Genomic DNA, 19,154 nt, shown 5'->3' with positions numbered 1-19,154 from the left:
ACTGACAGTTCAAAGCTCTAGCTGAGAGAGTAGCGGAGGTGTATACTTTTTTACCCCATCTCTCTAAGGACCTGGATTCCCTATCAGAAGGGAGAGGGTTTTTAGCTGAGGTCGAAGCTACTGCCTTAGGCCCCTGGGAGATGGTCTCCGGATCTGCAAAAGGAGCCTTGTATAAGTGGTGATGAGTGTCCGGTACCCTGTAGAACCTGTCGGGCTTAGCAGGGGCTGGAGGTAAAGTATCAGGAGCAGTGCAAACATCATTAAATGCATCATCCACAACAGGAAGAACTGGAGGTATTGCTAAGGGCCTATGTTGTGGTAAGTGTAAAAAGGTCCTAAGCCTTTTTCTTGAATCTGAGAAATCTTGTCCCTGCCATTGGAATTGCTCTCATGGCATGTAAGGTTTCCCCAAAGGAAAATTCCTCTGGTGGAGAGGCAGAAGGAATAGATTCTTCAGCATCAGAATCTTCATAAGTAGAAAGAGGAGCCTCTGGATGGTCTGTAATGTCTGAGTCATCAGAAGTCTCATCTGAGGAGCCTGGCTCAGGGGGCTCTGCTCTAGGTCTCTTTTCCGGTGGTTGTGAGGCCCTGTCTGGGTGAGATTGGGATCCCCTTATTAGAGAGATGAGATCCTCTGCCAGAGTAAGCATTTGTGAACTGGAGCTGGGCCTGTGAGAGGGGGGCTTAACAGGCACTGATTTAGCAGTTTTGGCTGCTTTAGCCCTGGCAAAGGCCTTTATAGACATGGCTGCAGGAGGCCTAGCAGCACCACGTGCTGGGGTAGAGACATCCAAAGGGATGGTGTCCGGTAACTCTAGAGAAACCACATTAGAAGGCAAAATTTCAGAGGCCGATTCAGCTAGGGTAGAAGGGGCCTCGGTAGTAGTCATGGATTCGGCTGTAGATTGAACCGTTTGCTCGGTTTCGGCCGAAACCGAGACACTCGCGGTTTGCTTTACCGTGGTTTCGGCCGAAACCGCGGACCGCGAGTGTCGGTCCTTTTCTTTGCGTTTAACAATTTGGGAAGTCGGAGGATCCGACGGCATAATGTACGCAAAGTCTGAGCCGAAAAACTGTTCAGCAAACTCCGACCGACGCCTAAGCGTCGGTTGAAGGAAGCACAGGCTAAACAAGCTGCTACGTCGTGGTCTGGGTCTAAACAAGGTAAGCAGTAAGAGTGGAAATCTTTATGAGGTATTTGTTTCCCACAAGTTAAACAGTTATTTACTTTTTCTGACATCGGCTGAGGCAAGAAAGAGTCCCCAACGGGGTACTGTTTAGAAGTCTTCGAAGTTGTATTCCGTAGTATTAATCTCTGGATCTGACCGACCGGCACTTGCGAACAGCTTCTGCTTCGGGCGCCACGCAGCAAGAAAGACTGAGGAAAATGGCGTCGGCTGATGCCTTTATACCCGAAGACCAGCAGAGATGACGTCGGGTGAAGTGCGACACCAGCCGAGGCCAGACCCAGACTTTGGAATCCGGCCGACCGAAGGGCTGCCTGACGACAGGACAACCCATTTGTTAGGACTGCAGATGCATCCTTGAAGGACATCCTCTGTCTGGGTGGGGTTGAGACCCCCTGATAAGCGAGATTAGATCTGCAGCAAGAGACATGATCTGTCTATCAGAAGAAGGGGCCTGAGAAGTAGGTTTAGGATGGGCCTTGGCCTGGCTGGCAGCCTTAGCACGTGCAAAGGCCTTGATAGACATGGAAACAGGAGGCCTAGCTGCCCCACGTGCAGGGGTAACTGTCCACAGCAATGTTGTCGGGTAGATCCAGAACTTCGGTTTCTGGAGGAAAATCAACAACCGGCACCGGTGTAGTCTCCGGGACCGAAGAACGTGTTAACGCGGTGTCGTCGGCCTGGAGCGGTTGAATTACCGCTTCCGAAGGGACCGAAGCACTCACGGAGGGCTTAGGCGTTATATCGGTGGAAGACGCGGGCCGAGGATGTCGGTCCCGGTCCTTTAGTTTTTTGGTAGTTTGTGCTGTCGGTAGTTCTGACGGCATGATGTAAGCGTAGGATTCGCCAAAAAAGTCTTCAGCAAATTCTGCCCGGCACCTGAGAGTGCGCTTATTAAAGCAAGCACAGGCAGCACAGGCCGAGACGTCGTGGTCTGGGCCCAAGCAAGGGAGGCAGTAAGAATGGAAGTCCTTATGAGGTATTTGTTTACCACAAGACAAGCAATTATTAACTTTCTCAATTTGTTCTGACATCGGCTGAGGCAAGAAAAAATGTTCCCCAACGGGGTACCTAGCTTTTAGATGACTTCGGTAACTGAAACACAGGAGCTGACCGACCGGCACTTGCGAACTGCTTCTGCTTCGGGCACCGTGCGGCAAGAAAGACTGAAGATGGCGTCGGCTGATGCCTTTGTACTCCAGCCGCTCTGACGTCGGGGAGGAGGCGACATCGCCCGACGCCGGACCCAGACTTTGGAATCTGGCCGACCGAAGGGCTGCCTGAGGCAGGACAACTCATATGCCAGGACTGCAGTTGCATTCCTGAAGGACATCAGCATCCGTGGGACCAGACAACATCCCAGGTTGCTTTCTGCATGAACTACAGAACGAACTAGCATCCCACCTAAGTACCACGTTCAATCATAGCCTAACTTCAAACTTTGTGCCTATGGAATGGCGCACAGCAACAGCTATCCCACTCCACAAAGGGGGTGCCACCACTTACCCCGGGAACTACCGCCCCCATTAGTCTGACGAGCCTGGTCTGGCAAGGCCATGGAACACATCATCCTGGAGCTTATAAACAAAGACATAGGTAATCCCCAAACTCTGGACCCCACTTAGTTTGGGTTTGTAAAAAGAAGATCATGCCTCCTAAACCTGACTGACTTCTTTGAAGCAGTCACTAGAGCCGTAGACGAGGGTAAGGTGGTGCAGAGAGCCTATTTTGACCTCGCCAAGGCTTTCGACACCATCCCCCACTCTGGTATTATAGATAAACATACTGGACTGGGCATAAATCCCTATGTCACAAGATGGGTGGCCAACCAGCTCACTGACAAATCCCACACAGTGAAAGTAGCAGACTTCAAATCCAACTTCAGACCAGTGACAAGCGGAGTACCACAGGGTTCGGTCCTGAGTCTTCTTCTGTTCGGTATCTACTTATCAGAAGTCCAGGCAAATACAGCTGGTCTCTGGCTAACAAAGTTCGCAGAAGACTGCAAACTAGGAGCCATAATAGATTCAGCTAAGGATGTGGACATTCTACAAAGAGGCCTCGCCAAGACTGAGGCTTGATGTCAAAGACATGGCCTAAAGCTCAATGCCAAGAAGTACACTGTCATCCCCTTTGGGAAAAACACCATACCCATGAACTACCACATAGGCAGTAATCCTACTAAACACCGAAAGTGTGATAAGAGACCTTGGGACACAAGTGGACAGTACTCTCTCCTTTGATAATCACGTTGCCACAGTAGTCAGGAAATCCTTCTACGTGGCACACATCACAAAGGGGTTCTCCTCCAGAAAGAGAGAGGTCATCATTCCTCTCTACTCATTCCTCATCAGACCCATTAGAGTACAACTCTCAGTTTGGCATGTACCTCACAAGACATCTACAATGGCCACAGAAGTACCTGACTAAGAGGATTACCAGCCTCAAACAGATGCCATACGCAGACTGTCTCCAAAAACTCCAGCTCTACTCCCTCGCATATCACCTACTCAGAGATGACCTCTGCCTAACATACAAAGCCATGACTAACACAGACTGATGGACATGCTACACTTGAAGAAATCCCAATCTCTCCGGGCCACGCGCTCCAGAGACCTGAACCTTGTCACCACAATAAACAGAACATGCTAGAGGGATAGATTTCCTGTCCCAGAGACTTCCCATGCTCTGGAACAGACTACCCATTCATGTCACGCAAAGCTCCTCATTAGCCCTCTAACAGAAATCTTGACAATTGGATGGAAAACAAAAATTCACCCCGGGGATCACTTATATGGCTCTGTTTGACAGGGTACAGGAAAATAATTTTTCTGGGTGGCGAAAGCCAGGGAACCTCTTTTGGGTAGGCTTATATAGGCCCTAGGACTGATAGCCTAGTAATTCCCTATGAACCAATACATTGTGACACTATTACCTCAGTGTGGAGATGCAAAAGGGTGGTCTGGGGGTGGGAAGCAGGCTCACCAAGCCACTAATGGGTGAAAACAGCACACATTCACTAAGGATGGGCATTGTGGCCTCTCACAGTAATGCGGGTTTGCTTGTCCCCCAGCTCAGGTGGTGTGGTTAAGGCCACTTAAAATGAACTGCCTGCCAGAAGCAGGCAAGAACAAAAAGTACTTTCTTGGCTGTCTAAATGCCAGAACACCTTCTCCCCAGCCACACACAAAGCCTCTCAATTCGGCTCCTGAAGGAATCACCTAAGAAAAACTATGAATAAGCACTGTCAAAGAAGAAACTTTATGGGTACCAGGCAGGGGGTCAAAAATCACCCAGGGGACAGTGCTGCCAATGAGAAGATTCTGAGCATCACGGACAGAAAGAAACAGCTCTCCTGAGTAGCCTTGTCCTCTGGTTGGAACAGTTTCTTGTTTTGTATCTATTACAGCTCTAGATAGAATTCCACTACAGAACCAGGTACAACTTGGGCAAGTCCAAGAAGAACTGCACACTGATCTCAGCAAATAGCCAGAAATGTACTGCCTTCTAATGTCAATCTATTGTGAACTTTATAGTACACAATATAACAATGCTATTCCTTACTCTTCAAATATTTCAGACAAAAAGATAAAGACTGACCTACTAGAAATATAAATACTTCGGGTTGCTATTAATGAAGAGTTTTCCTTCAGTGTGTCAGCTTTAGAAGAAAAACACTTTATGCACCATTACTTACACAAGTTTGCATGTTTTCCCAAAATACACTGTTCAGTTATGGAACCTATCTGTGCTAGTTCACAAACTCTACTCCAGCTGCATCTTACCTTGAATAACCACTATTAATATACACTATAAACACCATAAAGATCAGTTGTGGATGAAAAATGACAACTTGGGTTAGTTCACCTAATTTGCTACTACATACATACCCAGATAGAAACAATGGCACAACTACAGCTTAAAGATATGCAATGAATCTTGCTGAACTGAATCTGTAAGTCTTTAACATTAAGTACGCGTAACATCTGACACTTTTTATTTTAAAAATATACCTTGAACAATTGCAATTTGTTCTTTGGACAGCATCAACAAAATCCCAGCATCCGATCTTTTCAACTACTTCTTCAGAAACTCCACTAGTGCTAGAAGAATACTTTCTCCTGTGGGCAACAAAATAAATAGGTTAAATTATGACCTGTAATTCACTGTGACACAATAAATTACATATCTGCCAAAGCCAAAGAGTGATACAAAGTGACTTAAGCAACCATTACAGTACTCAAAAGTAGCACTATCATTCTAACTTATTCTTCCTCAAAGCACATTTTAATAGTTTATCTAACCATACAAGCATTTCTTCTCAATACTACTCACAGTTTAGGAGAAATCTAAAGGGAAAAGGCAGCTAAACAGTGAATGCCACTGCAAACCACCATCTAAACAAGCAGAGCAAATCCTGATGAAGCAAGGCTTCCAAACAACTCAGTATTCATTCATATCTATTGCGTGTGGCTCTATGCAAGGGTACCCCAGACATCTAAATCCCTCTTGTGCCAGTTTTCTAAAATTTTCTGAGGTATATACTTACTCTTTGCGGCAAGTCCACCTCAAGACATGCACAGCAATGGTGTCCTTTGCACAGCAACAGTGTCCTTTTTTATGGAAGGGAAGTAAGTGGCATATGCACCTGCACATTTTCCAGTATATGACCAAAAGCAGAAAAGATACAAAACAAGGACTGAACAGCTGTGTGAAGCACTCGGCATAAAATACAGTTGTGTAAAATCTTACAATAATGGTAGATGTCCTTCCCTTCACTGTTGCCTAGGGCAGCCCGATATCCGGCAACTATACCAAAGCAATAGGTTGCTTTATGGTACGTCCAGGTTTCACCTTTATGCCCTAATGCTACTGACAGCCCCAGTAGGAATGCCAGTCCAAAGCAAAACAAGAGATAACCAAGTGCAATTAGAAGACAACTGACCCTATTCAAGAGAAATCTTGACGAGTGGATGGGAGACCGTAAGCTTACCCCTGGGATCTCTTACGTGTTCTTGCTAGACAGAGGTACAGTAAACTAACCTTAATATGGCTACCTTATGTGACCTACTATAAGGAGACACAGTCAACTAATCTAAAAGGGTGGCGAAAGCCAAACACACACTGGCTAGGCTTATAAGAGCCCCAGGGCAGATAGCCTAGTATCAACCTATGAACTTAAATGGACCAGGGGAGGAGACAGGGAGTGAAAACTTCAACAGTGAAAGGAGGGACACCTACCGTTATGGTAAGATTTTACACAATTGTACTATGTCCTTCCATTACACTGTTACAGAATTCATAACATTAAGGAGACTGCCAAAGCTCAAAAAAAACTTGGGAGAAGGAAGGACCAGCAAAGCCCTCTAGGAAGCCATGAATCAAAACGAAAAGTCAAACCAGAAAAATAAAAGGCAACTGTGAAAAACACCAACACAGTAGGAAAAATAGTTTATTTAGCACTTTCATCCGTCAAATGGCCGGACTTCCTCAGAATACAAACCAGACACTGAACAAGCATATAAATACCCGCCCAATTAAAGTCAATACCACCAAATAATTAATTCATTGAATAATTGATGCTTAATGCATAAAGACAAAATTGAAGTGAAATGCCGAATGCTTATAAAACAAATACAAAAATGAAAACCTACACAATAATTGACCTATACAACATGTTAAATATTTATTGTAAACCATAAAAAATATACATAAAGATATACATATATATATATATATATATATATATATATATACACATACACACATATATATATATAATAAATTGAATATATAAATATCCTACGTAGCTGCTGTGGTGGTACTGCGGTAGCATGGTCACCCCACAGTAAGACGTCCTGTTCGATTCTCAGCTAAAGTGTCTTCTGTGTGGAGACATGCGTGAATGGGCGTACTTTTGTTGAAGGTTGTTCGTCAGGGCTGGCAACTCTGTACGTAAAAATCTACTGCCAGTCATTAGCGGACCGGAGTTATGCTGTGTCAACCCCTAACCGGGAAAAGCTGAAAGATACAACATATAAACATCCTACGTACATATAAAAATCAACATGAGCAGTACACAAAATACAAATGTAAAAAAAAAATATGTGTTTAAAATTTTTAATGGAAAACAGATTTAAGCTTGAGGAGACTAACGATGGAAATGACATCACTGAGACCTGGAGAACGTGCAGCATTACACCTAACCGGCCATCTACGCTCCAGGAATTCAAGAAAAATATCACGAGGACCACCTCTTGGACCCTAGAGATTGTCCCCGTGATATCTTTCTTGAATTTCTGGAGCTTAGATGACAGCTTAGGTGTAATGCTGCACATTCTCCGGGTCTCAGTGATGTAATTTCCATTGCTAGTCTCCTCAAGCTTAAATCTATGTTTGCCATTTAAAATTTTAAACACATATTTTTTATACATTTGTAGTTTGTGTACTGCTCATGTTGTTTTTTTATATGTGCTTAGGATATTTATATATTCAATTTATTATATATATATATATATATATATATATATATATATATATATACATACACACACACACATATATATACACCTTTATATATCTTTTTTTATGGTTTACAAGAAATATTTAACATGTGTAGGTCAATTATTGTGTATGTTTTCATTTTTGTATTTATTTTATAAGCATTAGGCATTTCACTTAAATTTTGTCTTTATTCATTAAGCATCAATTATTCAATGAATTAATTATTTGATGCTAATGACCTTAATTGGGCGGGTATTTATATGCTTGTTCAGTGTCTGGTTTGTACTCTGAGGAAGTCCAGCCATTTGGCGGATGAAAGCACTAAATAAACTATTTTTCCTACTGTGTTGGTGTTTTTCACAGTTGCCTTTTATACTTCTAGGAAGCCATGAAGGATGGCCCTAGCAAAGCCAGCTCTACCTCTGGAAATTCCATGCAACTTATAGTGCTTTCTAAAAAGTATGTACAGAAGTCAAGGTAGCTGCCTCAAGAATAGAGTTAATATCCAAACCCTTGAATAAAGCACCAGAAGAAGCCACAGCCCTAGTAAAAAATGAGCCTCAACAGAATAAGGAAGGCTCTTACCATGAAAAGAACAAAAAAAAAAAAAACAGCTTTTGAGATCCAAGAAGAAACATTCAGCTTGGATACAGCTAATCCTAAGGACCCAGGATAAAAAGAAACAAAGAGCTGATCAGACTTCTTAATAGTCTAGTCTTTTCCAAATAACACCAGAGTTGTCTACGGGCATCCAACTTGGGCAGCTTTCTCTCACCTGCAGACTGGAGAGAAGGGAAAAAAGTGGGCAAATGAATAGCCTGATTAAGGGACAACTCATTCACCTTGGTAATAAAAGTAGTAGTATGCAAGGACACCCTGTCCTTATGAAGCACCAAAAAAGGAGGACAAGCCATAAAGGTTTGAAACTCAGACAATCATGTGGCAGAAGTAAGGGCTAACAAAAGAACAGTCTTCCAAGAGCAATGTTGCAAGGGAGCTGAAGCAGTAAGCTCAAAAGCCACTCAAGTCAAATTCTCCAGAACAAAATTAAGAACCCAGGGGGGAGGAGTAGGAATAGGCTTCCTGGGAGGCCTAATATGAAGGATGCCTTTAAGGAATTTAGTTTCAAATCTAGAAGCTAAAGGAGGAGATAAAGGCAGACAAGTAGAGAGATAAGTGGGCCTTAACAGAATAAGTCAATCCAGCACTGAGCATATCACACAGATAAAGAACCAAAGGAACATTCACAGAAAGTAAATCCAGGTTAAAAGAATGACACCAAACAGAAAACCTCTTCCATTTGGATAAACAGAATTTCCTAGTATTGAGCTTCCTGGCCTTCTGCAGGACCCCAAACACATACTCAGAAAAATGGTGTCTATGTGGAATCAAAATCCTATCACTCTGTCAGTTGAAGAGTGGACAGGTAAAGATGGATGAGAGACCCCTTGTCCTGTGAGAGTAGGTCCACCCTGTGAGGTAACTTGCAATGACTGCCCTTGGCTAAATGCAGGACAGGAGGGAACAGATGATGTCTCAGCTAAAAGGGAGTCACCAACACGATTTTGTGAGAGTCCTGTTGAATTCTGAATGGGACTTCTGGATTGAAGGGGAGGGTAAGCATAAAGAAACATCCCCTTCCACGAAAAAGATAGTGTTGTCCACCTTCCACACCAGAGGAAGTTGTCTGTTCAGAGGGGAAGCAAAAAGATCTACTTCAGGAGTACCCCACTGGTGGACAATGTCCAGAAACGCATCCCTGTGAAGTATCCATTCATGGGATAGACTTAAGGACCTGCTCATTGTGTCTGCCACAAAGTTTTGACCGGAGGGTATGCAAACCACCTGAAGAGTCGCTTGATAATGGACAGCCAGCTCACATACCAGGAGTGCCAAGCGGCAAAGATAAGATCTTGTTCCCCCGTTTGTTTACATACCACATCACTAGGGTGTTGTCTGTAAACACCTTGAGAGGTCCTAAGAAGAAAAAAGGATGAAAAGCCTGAAGAGCCAACAGAAGTCCACTCATCTCTTTGACATCGATGTGCTCATTTTGTTGAAGAGAAGACCAGACCCCCTGAACCTTTAGGGAGCCAAAAGCTGCTCCTCATCCCACTTCTGAAGCTTCTGTTAGGGAGCCAAAAGCTGCGCCTCATCCCACGTCTGAAGCATCTGTGAACAGATCCTGAAAGGGAAGCCTTGAATTTAGAAACAACTGCTGGATCCACCAGTGGAGTTCCTTCTTTAGACAAGGTAGAAGAGGAACTACAAATTCTAGGAGATGGGCATGCTGAAGCCAAAGTAACTTCAGGAACCACTGAAACCTCCTCATGTGAAGTCTGGCTACAGGAAGCATAGGTATGGTGGATGCCATGAAACCCAGATTTCTCAAACTCCCTAGCTATAATGGAAGCAAGAGGAAGAAGAGTTTGAAAGAAGGAAATGAAGGAAAAGGACTTGGGAGGAGGCAGAGATGCCAGCAAAGGCAGCGTCTGAATCCTACAACCGAGAAAAACATAGTTCTCAGGAGTCGTCAGAGAAGACTTTTTGAAGTTTACTGTAAACCTCCAGGCTCTGAAGAAAACGCCAAGTGAAGATTTTGCAACAGGATCTCTGGAGAAGATGTCTAAAACAGCAGGTCATCCAAGTAGGGAAATACTTGGATCCACTGAAGCCTGCACAGAGCAATCGCAGGAGTGAGGCATTTTGTGAATACCCTTGGGGCAGCAGAAAGGAAAAGGGCAAAGAAGAGAACTGAAAATGTCAGGAAGCAACTGAGAAATGCAAAAACTTGCTGAAAAGGGGGTGAATCAAAACATGTAACAAGCCTGAGGAAGCAAAACAGGGACGAAATTCTGAAGGGACAACATCTGAAAAGTGGGCACCTTCAGGAAAGTGTTTAGATGAGAATGGTCTAGAATTGGTCTACAAACACCCTCCTTTGTGGGTACTAGAAACATCCTAGAGTAACCCATCCCCTTCTGGACACAGGCACCTCTTGAATAGTATCCAGAGTCAAAAGGTCCCAAAGCACTTTGGGAAAAAGGAGAGTTGTTCCCAAGGGGGCTGAGGATAACCCATAAAAGGGGGAGTGGATTTCCACACCATGAAACCCCCCTGGAAAAATAATGGAGAGAACAAATAAGTCCTGAGTAATCTTCTAGCCAAACAGGGAGACAGAGAAAGAGAGAGAGAGAAAGTGACAGGAAGTAGAAGATAGTAATACAACACCTGGTTTATATGGAAAGAAAAACTTCTGAAGCCCAGATGTCTGTGTAGCATTTGCAATAGGAACCCACTAGCCATCCTTAGGAGGAGGGAGAGACTGCCTGTGAACAAAGGCTGGCTTACTATGATAATTTCTCTGAAATTTAGAGACAGGAGAAAAACAAGTTTGAGTCTCTGTAAAGCCTTATTATCCTGAAGGAAATTAAATCAGTAGCAGCTTCACGAAACAAGTGTTTATTATCAAAAGGGGCACCCATCAACTTGGCCTTGATATCTTCAGGGAAAGGTTGCAGCCTAAGCCAAGAATACCTCCTCATCACTGACCCAAAAGCAGCAGCCCTAGAAGTAGTAGTATCTGCTGCATCATAACTACACTTGATGGAATGACAAGCCACTTCGGAGGACGTCTCTAACAGGGAAAGAGCAGAAGCTTTACCCTCAGAGTCTGGAAGATCGGAAATAACATGACAAGCTTGGGAGAGGACAGCCAACACATACCTGGGCATATGGGTCTGAATTAACAGCCATAAAAGCCAAGGTGTAAACTTCTTACCTAGCCTTTCCATGGTTCTACTCTCTATCAGAGGGCAGTAACTTGGGTGAAGGAAGCAGTTGAGAGGGCTTATCCGACACCACTGAAGGACAGCAGCAGGACACTTGTACAAAAAACTACTGTCCTCAGGCACCCTATAAAACCAATGAGACTTCTTGGGAGCAGGGAACAGAGGATCTGAGCTTTAGAGGCATTGGAAAATGCATCCAACAAAGCAGCCAAAACAGGAGGAACAGGAGAAGGTCAAGGAGATTCCATCTGCAACAACTCATAGTACCTCTTATGAGTCTCAGAGACCTGAGCATAATTCCATTTAAAGAACTCCATCATCCTGGAGATTGCCCCCCCCCAAGAAATCTCTTCAAAGAAAGTTATCAGAACTCGTAAATTCCTCTTCCTCTGACCCATAATCCAAAGGAGAAGGAATTTGAGAAGAGTAAGCAAGGGATTCCTCATCCGAATCCAACTCCTCTTCAGAGGAATCCTGTTCCTTGGGTCTCTTAGGGAGAGTACAGGACTAAGGGGGAGTTGGAACAAACACCGTGGGGAGGTTTCAATGCAATCAAAGCACTAAACAAACCCTGAGTGAAGGCCTGCCACTCACTCTGTAGAGCCTTAGGGGCAGGAGAAACAAGTTTAGTTTTTTTGTATTTTCTTTAATGGGAGGTTTGCTTTAAAAAACTTAGAAGGCTCAGACCCAGGACGGCATTCAATAGTAGTAGTAGGGATGACTTCTAACTAAAATCTGAGGAACACCCCTAGGCCCCTTAGAAATGATCAACTGCGGCTCCCCCTAAAACATCCGAAATGGATATTTGCAAAGCCTCCTCGGACGTGCTTAAAGTCAGATCCCCACCGGCCTCCAACCTGGTTGCGGCAGAAAAATCAGGCAACAAAGCCAGGTAACCTTCAGGCATTCACTCACCTCAGGAGAGACGTCCACCAGAGACTGAAGAGCAGAAGATTCCAGCCTAGGCTTCTTGGCCTTCTTCCCAAATGGCTGCCCCTCAGGGAGGGAAGTACTCTTTACCGTATCTTTTACGAGAAGTTTAAGCCACTGATTCTCAAGACACAGAGCCAAAGACGAAGGTCTATGCAAAGCTTTCAGAATGAAAGCCTGACAAATGGAACAGGACATATGGTCGAGCGAGGCCCCAAGGCAAAACAGACACTATTTGCAACGATCTTAATGGGTAATCTGTCTCCCACACTAGCATTTACCCTTCATTGGATGACATGAAACCCCACAAGCAACAAAAAGACAAGTAAAAAAGGAACTCTTATGGGGCACTTACCCTGCAATGGCTCGGTGAAACCAGCAACGGAACGCAAGTGTTCAGACCGACAATCAAGACATGGTGCTCTGACTGGTCGCAGAGAAGTCCTGAGGATGGTACTTCCAGATGTTACCTTTATGCCCAATACTACATAAGGCGCATGTGTGTGACATATGGCATACCTTAAAGCAACCTAAGGCTTTGGAATACTGGCCAGATGTCAGGCTGCCCTATGCAGGGGATCCGTAATGTTATGAATACTGCAACACTGTAATGGAAGGACATCACTACATCTTAATGAAGCAGGTGTTTGCAGAAGTACAGTTGTGTACACCTACCATAAATGTAGATGTTCGAGTGTCTTCACTGTTGCAGTCATAACTGTAGGGTATTCCTGCCGGCAGGCAGCCCGAGGTCGGCCAGAATTCCAAAGTCTGGGTCCTGCGTCGGCTGTACCAGCAAGTACCCTGACGTCAGAACGCAGAGGTATAAAGCTGACAGACGACGCCATCTTCTCCAGCCTTTCTTGCCCCAGATGTCAGAAGCCCCCAAAATAACCAAAAGGTGTCCAAAAAGAAACACAAATACACCACAAAGGAAGTGGAAGAAAGAACAAGCAAAAATAAGAGGGGAATGGTGGGAGGGAAACACCGACTGCAACAGTGAAGACACTCGAACATCTACATTTATGGTAGGTGTACACAACTGTACTATGTTCTTCGTGTTTCACTGTTGCAGTCATAACTGTAGGGTAGAATCCCAAAGCTGTGAATAAGGGAGGAGGTTATGCAGAAGAAGGGGCAGCTAGAAGGCCCTGCAAAACAGCAGAGGCAAAGCCTGCCCTAGACTTAGAATACAAAGGGAGATTATAGTGCTTAGAAAAAGTATGCAGCAGCCTCCAAAATGTCCTTGGTAGGAACTCCTCTGAGAAAAGCTGCCCTAGTAGAATTTAGCTGCTGAAGTGGCAGCTGCTCTACTAGAATGACTTCTAACAATACCTGGCGTCTGTTTACCATAGTGAGAGTAACAAAACCTTATTCCATGAGCAATCCATTTGGAAATAGTTTGTTTAGAAATAGCCTTACCTAGAGAACTGGAGGCATAAGAGATGAGCAACTGATCAGATTTTCTGAAATCTTTAGTTTTATCCAGGTAAAAACGTAGTTGTCTGTGTATGTCCAATGAATGTAAGATCCTTTCCTCTTTATTCTGAGGATTTGGAAAGAAGGTAGGAAGGTGAATAGTCTGATTTAGAGCCACCTTAGAAATCACCTTAGGCATAAATGTAGGATTGGTCCTCAAGGAAACTCTGTCTTGGTGGAAGATAATATATGGTTCCACAGCCATGAGAGCTTGCAACTCTGAAACCCTTCTGGCAGAATTCAATGCCAATAAAATAGCTGTCTTCCAGGATAAGAACTTGATATCCGAAGCCGCAGCAGACTCAAAAGGAGGCAAAGTAAGTTTCTCCAAGACATAGTTAAGATCCCAAGCAGGGACAGGAGGAGTTCTGGGAGGTCTTAAATTCTTAGCCCCTCTCAAAAATTGTCTCACCAGCTGGTGAGAAAAGATGGGAGGATCAGTGTTGAAATGAGCCGAGATAGCAGAAGCATGAATTTTGATGGGGGAAAAGGAGAGGCCTTTAAGCAAAAGGTCAGAGAGGTAAAGCAAAATGGAGGAAATATCAGGCAAAAGAGGATCAGAACCTCGGTCCTGCATCCAAATACAAAATCTTTTCCATTTAGAAGCATAAGATTTTCTAGTGCTAGGCCGCCTAGCTTCTAAAAGAACATCCAAAACTTGTTTGGGAAGAGAAGAAGGAATCAAAGGCCTTTGTAGAGCCAAGCTGCCAGGCATAGAGTCTTGATTTGAGAGTGTAGCACCTGACCCTGATGTTGGGACAGAAGAGAAGGGATCAGAGGTAGGATCCAAGGAGGTTCCAAGAATAGGTGTTTTAAAGTTGGATACCAAAACTGCTGAGGCCAATTTGGAGCTATCAAAATGATAATCTTGGGTTTGTCCTGTTTTATTTTCAGTAACACCCGAGGCAGAAGAGGAGGGAAGGCATATCCCGAAAGATTCCTCCAGCTGAATGACAGGGCATCCACTTTCCAAGCTGTTTTGTGGAAGGACCTGGTGCAAGAGAGAGGCAACTGATGATTGAGATGGGATGCAAACAGATCTGAGGGCAACCCCAAACTGCAGTAATCCTGCTGAATAAGTTGGTGTCCAGCATCCACTCGTGAGGATCCAAAAGGTTTCTGCTTAGGCTGTCTGCTAAGAGATTCTGTTTTCCTGGAATGAATTGAGCTTGAAGATGCAGATTCAGATTTAGAGCTGTGTCCCATAAATTCATGGCTAGTCTGCAAAGGGGGTAAGAGTGAGAGCCCCCTTGCTTGTTTATTGTCTGTACGAATCAGAAGAGGCCCTGGTTTCAAAAGATTCTGGAAGGCTAGAAGAGCATTTTGGACTGCCAACATTTCCTTCAAGTTGATGTGCCAGAGAAGATGCTTCTTTGTCCAAGAGCCCTGCTGGCAAATGTCTAGAAAATGAGCTCCCCAAGCATAATCCGAAGCGTCCGTGGTTAAGATCTGAGAAGGTTGAGGCAGACGAAAGGGGTTCCCTTCGTTTAAAGCACAAGCCCTTGACCACCAAAGGAACTCTTTTTGGAGGCAGGGAATCAGTGGAATCATTGTGTCCAGACTGTGATAATGCTGTGACCAAACACTCTTTAGGTACCATTGAAGTTTTCTCATATGAAGCCTTGCATTTGGAATCAACAGGATGCAAGAAGCCATGTAGCCCAGTGCCTGCAGGAATTTCCTTGCAGTGAGCTGAGTTAAAGTAGCCAAGGTTTTGAAAATTGAGGCCAGCTGTAATTGTTTTTCTGGAGTGAGGAAGGCCCTTTGCAGGCTTGTGTTTAGAAGAGCTCCCAAAAAGATCATTTGCTGAGAGGGGATCAAATGTGACTTATTTGTGTTCACTGAAAATCCCAGTAGTAGGAGAAGACGTTGAACAAAATGCAGATGTTGAAGTAGAAGGTCTTTGCTGTCCGCCTGAATAAGGCAGTCGTCCAGATAGGGGTAAATTTGAATCCCTTGGAGTCTGCAATAAGCTACTACTGGAGCCAGACACTTGTTAAAGACTCTGGGCGCAGTAGATAAGCCAAAGGGCAGTACAGAGAATTGAAAGTGCCTCGAACCTGCCTTGAATCTGAGGTATTTTCTGCATTCCTGCCTGATGGGAATGTGTAAGTAGGCTTCCTTTAAGTCCAATGTCACCATCCAAGCATCCTGGGAGAGCACTGGAAGAAGTTGTTGTAGAGTAAGCATTTTGAATTTTGGAATTTCCAGAAAGGTGTTTAATACTGAAAGGTCCAGAATAGGTCTCCATGAGTTTTGTTTTCTTGGGACCAGAAATAGTCTTGAGTAAAAACCTTTTCCCATCTCTGAAAATGGAACAGGTTCTATGGCTCTCATGGCCAATAAAGCGTCCACTTGATTTAAGGCCTCTGACCATTGATGTTTTGGCAGATCTGGCCAACCGATAGACCTTGGCAGAGTATAAAAGTGGAATTTGTAACCTCTTAAAATCACGTCCAAAACCCATTTGTCTTGGGTAATGAGTCCAATTTTGGTAGAAAAGAGAAAGTTTTCCTCCGAGAGGGGCTTCCACGCAAAGAGGACCTGTAGCCCAACAGAGAGAGTCATTGGGTCTGCTTCCTTTGTGATTGAGATCTGTCTTCTCCCCTTCTAGGTGAAGCAGTCCATTGTCTTGACCTGTAAGAGGCCTGTGCCTGAGCCCGACCTCTGGAGCGTCTATATCTTCCCCTTTGAGGCCTGTCAGATGTGGGAAAGGACCAATTTTTGGAGGGCCAATTTCTAGAAAATCTAGCAGGCTGAACTTGTAAGAAATCTTTAACAGTCTGCATAGATTTCGCTTTATCCTCCATCTTTTTAATAACCTCCTCAGCTTTAGATCCAAACAAAACATCACGCTGAACAGGGGCATCTAACAATTTAGCCTTAACTTGCTCAGGTAAATTCTGCTCTTGAAGCCAAGCATGCCTCCTGATAACAGTACCAGAGGCTGCGGCCCTACAAGAAGCCTCCAAGGCATCAAAACCACAATGTAAACTATGTTTGCTAACTTGTTCAGTTGCATGCAATACATCCTGTAATTCCTTGTCCTCTGCACATGCAGGTAAGGTTGAAAGTTTTTGTTTTAAAACAGACAAAAGAAATTGCTGATACTTGAACATATGAAATTGGCAATTTAAAGCTCTAATAGAAAGAGTAGCAGAAGTATACACCTTTTTGCCCCATCTGTCCAAGGCACGAGAATCCTTTTCAGAGGGAATAGGATTTTTAGATGAAGCGGCCTTAGCAGCTTTGGAGCCCTGAGAAATAGTTTCAGGATCTGCAGAGGGGTTCTTGAACAGAAATTGATGGGAATCAGGTACTCTGTAAAATCTATCCGGCTTAGAAGGGGCAGGCGAAAAGGAATCAGAATTCAGGTTAGCTTCAGAGAAAGCATCATCCACAATATCAAGAAAGTACAGTTTTGTACCTACCATAAATGTAGATGTCCGATAGGTATGCATCTGCAGTCATAACATATGGGTTGTCCTGCCTCAGGCAGCCCTTCGGTGGGACGGATTACAAAGTCTGGGTCTGGCCTCGGCTGATCTCGCACTTTCCCCGACGTCAGAGCGTCTGGGGTATAAAAGCATCAACCGACGCCATCTTCCTCAGTTTTTCTTGCCCCAGATGCCAGGTGCCCTCTATGAAGGCTAAATTTGGATAAAATGCCAAAAAATTGCAAACATAATGCAAAAATATATACATATATATATATATATATATATATATATATACACATATATATATATATATATATATATACACACACACACACACACACATATATATATATATATATATATATATATATATACACACACAAAAATACACCATAACCGATTCCCCCGGCTAGCTAATGAAGAGGTAAGCACCCTAGGAATACCACAGAGGGGAAGGAGGGAGGGAAAACCTGACTGCAGATGCATACCTATCGGACATCTACATTTATGGTAGGTACAAAACTGTACTATGTCCTTCAAGGATGCATCTGCAGTCATAACATATGGGTAGAATACCATAGCCAATCTGGGGGTGGAGGTACTAAGAAAATGATGGTGTAGTTAAGAGACCCTGCAGGACTGCTGTAGCAAAACCTGCTCTGGATCTGGAGTATAAGGGTAAATTGTAATGCTTGGCAAAAGTATGCACGGAGCTCCATGTAGCAGCTTCTAAAATGTCCTTGGTAGCCACCCCTCTTAGGAAGGCTGTAGTGGTGGCTGTGGCTCTCGTGGAATGAGGCCTAATATTCACAGGAACAGTCTTTCCATGAAAGGAGTAGCAAAAGTGAATGCAATTTCCTATCCATTTTGAGACTGTCTGTTTGGAAATTGCTTTTCCTTGTGTCCCAGCAGCATATGCTACAAACAGTTGGTCAGTCTTTCTGTAACTTTTAGTTCTGTCCAAATAGTAGCGTAATTGTCTGTGGATATCCAGAGTGTGTAGAAGTTTCTCCCCTTTATTTTGTGGATTTGGGAAGAAAGTAGGCAAATGAATTGCTTGGTTCAAGGATACTCTAGATACCACCTTTGGCATAAAAGTTGGGTTGGTTCTTAATGAAACTCTGTCCTGATGAAAAATAAGGAATGGCTGCACTGCCATTAAAGCTTGTAACTCAGATACTCTTCTTGCTGAAGTTATGGCCAGAAGGAATGCAGTTTTCCAGGATAGAAACTGTGGATCTGCCGATGCTGCTGGTTCAAATGGGGGAAGTGTTAGTTTTTCCAGCACAAAGTTAAGGTCCCAAGTAGGTAAAGGTGGTCTCCTTGGAGGATTGATGTTTTTGACTCCTCTGAGAAATTGTCTTAAGAGAGGATGCGAGAAGTCAGGAGGATTTACATTGTATTCTGCTGAAATTGCTGAGGCATGTATTTTAATGGAAGAATAAGACAGGCCATTGTGGAACAATTCTGCTAAGTATTCCAGTATATGTGACATGTTCATTACTGTCACATCAAGGCCTTTTATTGTATTCCAAATGAGAAATCTTTTCCATTTTGCTGAGTATGCCTTCCTTGTGGAAGGGCGGCGAGCTTCCATAATAATGTTCTTTACCCTCTGGGATAAGTTGTCCTGGGAAGGAGTCATGGTATTCTCCAGGCAGTTAGCTGCAAGGTCTTTAGGTTGGGATGCAGGATCTTGTAATTGTTCCACGTCAGAAGAAGAGGCCATAATGGGAGAGGCCATGGTTTCGTCTGTGATAAGCTCTTCAACAGTGGGTACCAATGCTGCCTTGGCCAGTCTGGAGCTATCAGAATCACTTTTG

General features: G+C 43.9%; 1 protein-coding gene across 1 annotated transcript in view; it reads right to left on the bottom strand.

Moving 5' to 3' along the window:
• The window catches only part of MED13 (mediator complex subunit 13), a 3,555,174-nt gene that overhangs the window by 1,635,941 nt on the left and 1,900,079 nt on the right, over positions 1–19,154 (bottom strand). Inside the window, exon 8 of the mRNA XM_044054535.1 lies at positions 5,201–5,308. Coding sequence (XP_043910470.1) covers positions 5,201–5,308 — 108 coding nt within the window. The remainder of the gene's footprint in view (positions 1–5,200; positions 5,309–19,154) is intronic.

Source organism: Protopterus annectens, chromosome 13.part0, assembly GCF_019279795.1.
Source record: "Protopterus annectens isolate FY-2018-M chromosome 13.part0, PAN1.0, whole genome shotgun sequence".
In the NCBI taxonomy this organism is placed as follows: Eukaryota; Metazoa; Chordata; order Ceratodontiformes; family Protopteridae; genus Protopterus; species Protopterus annectens.
Note: the sequence above shows the minus strand (reverse complement) of the source record. Positions and strands in the feature narration are given on the sequence as shown.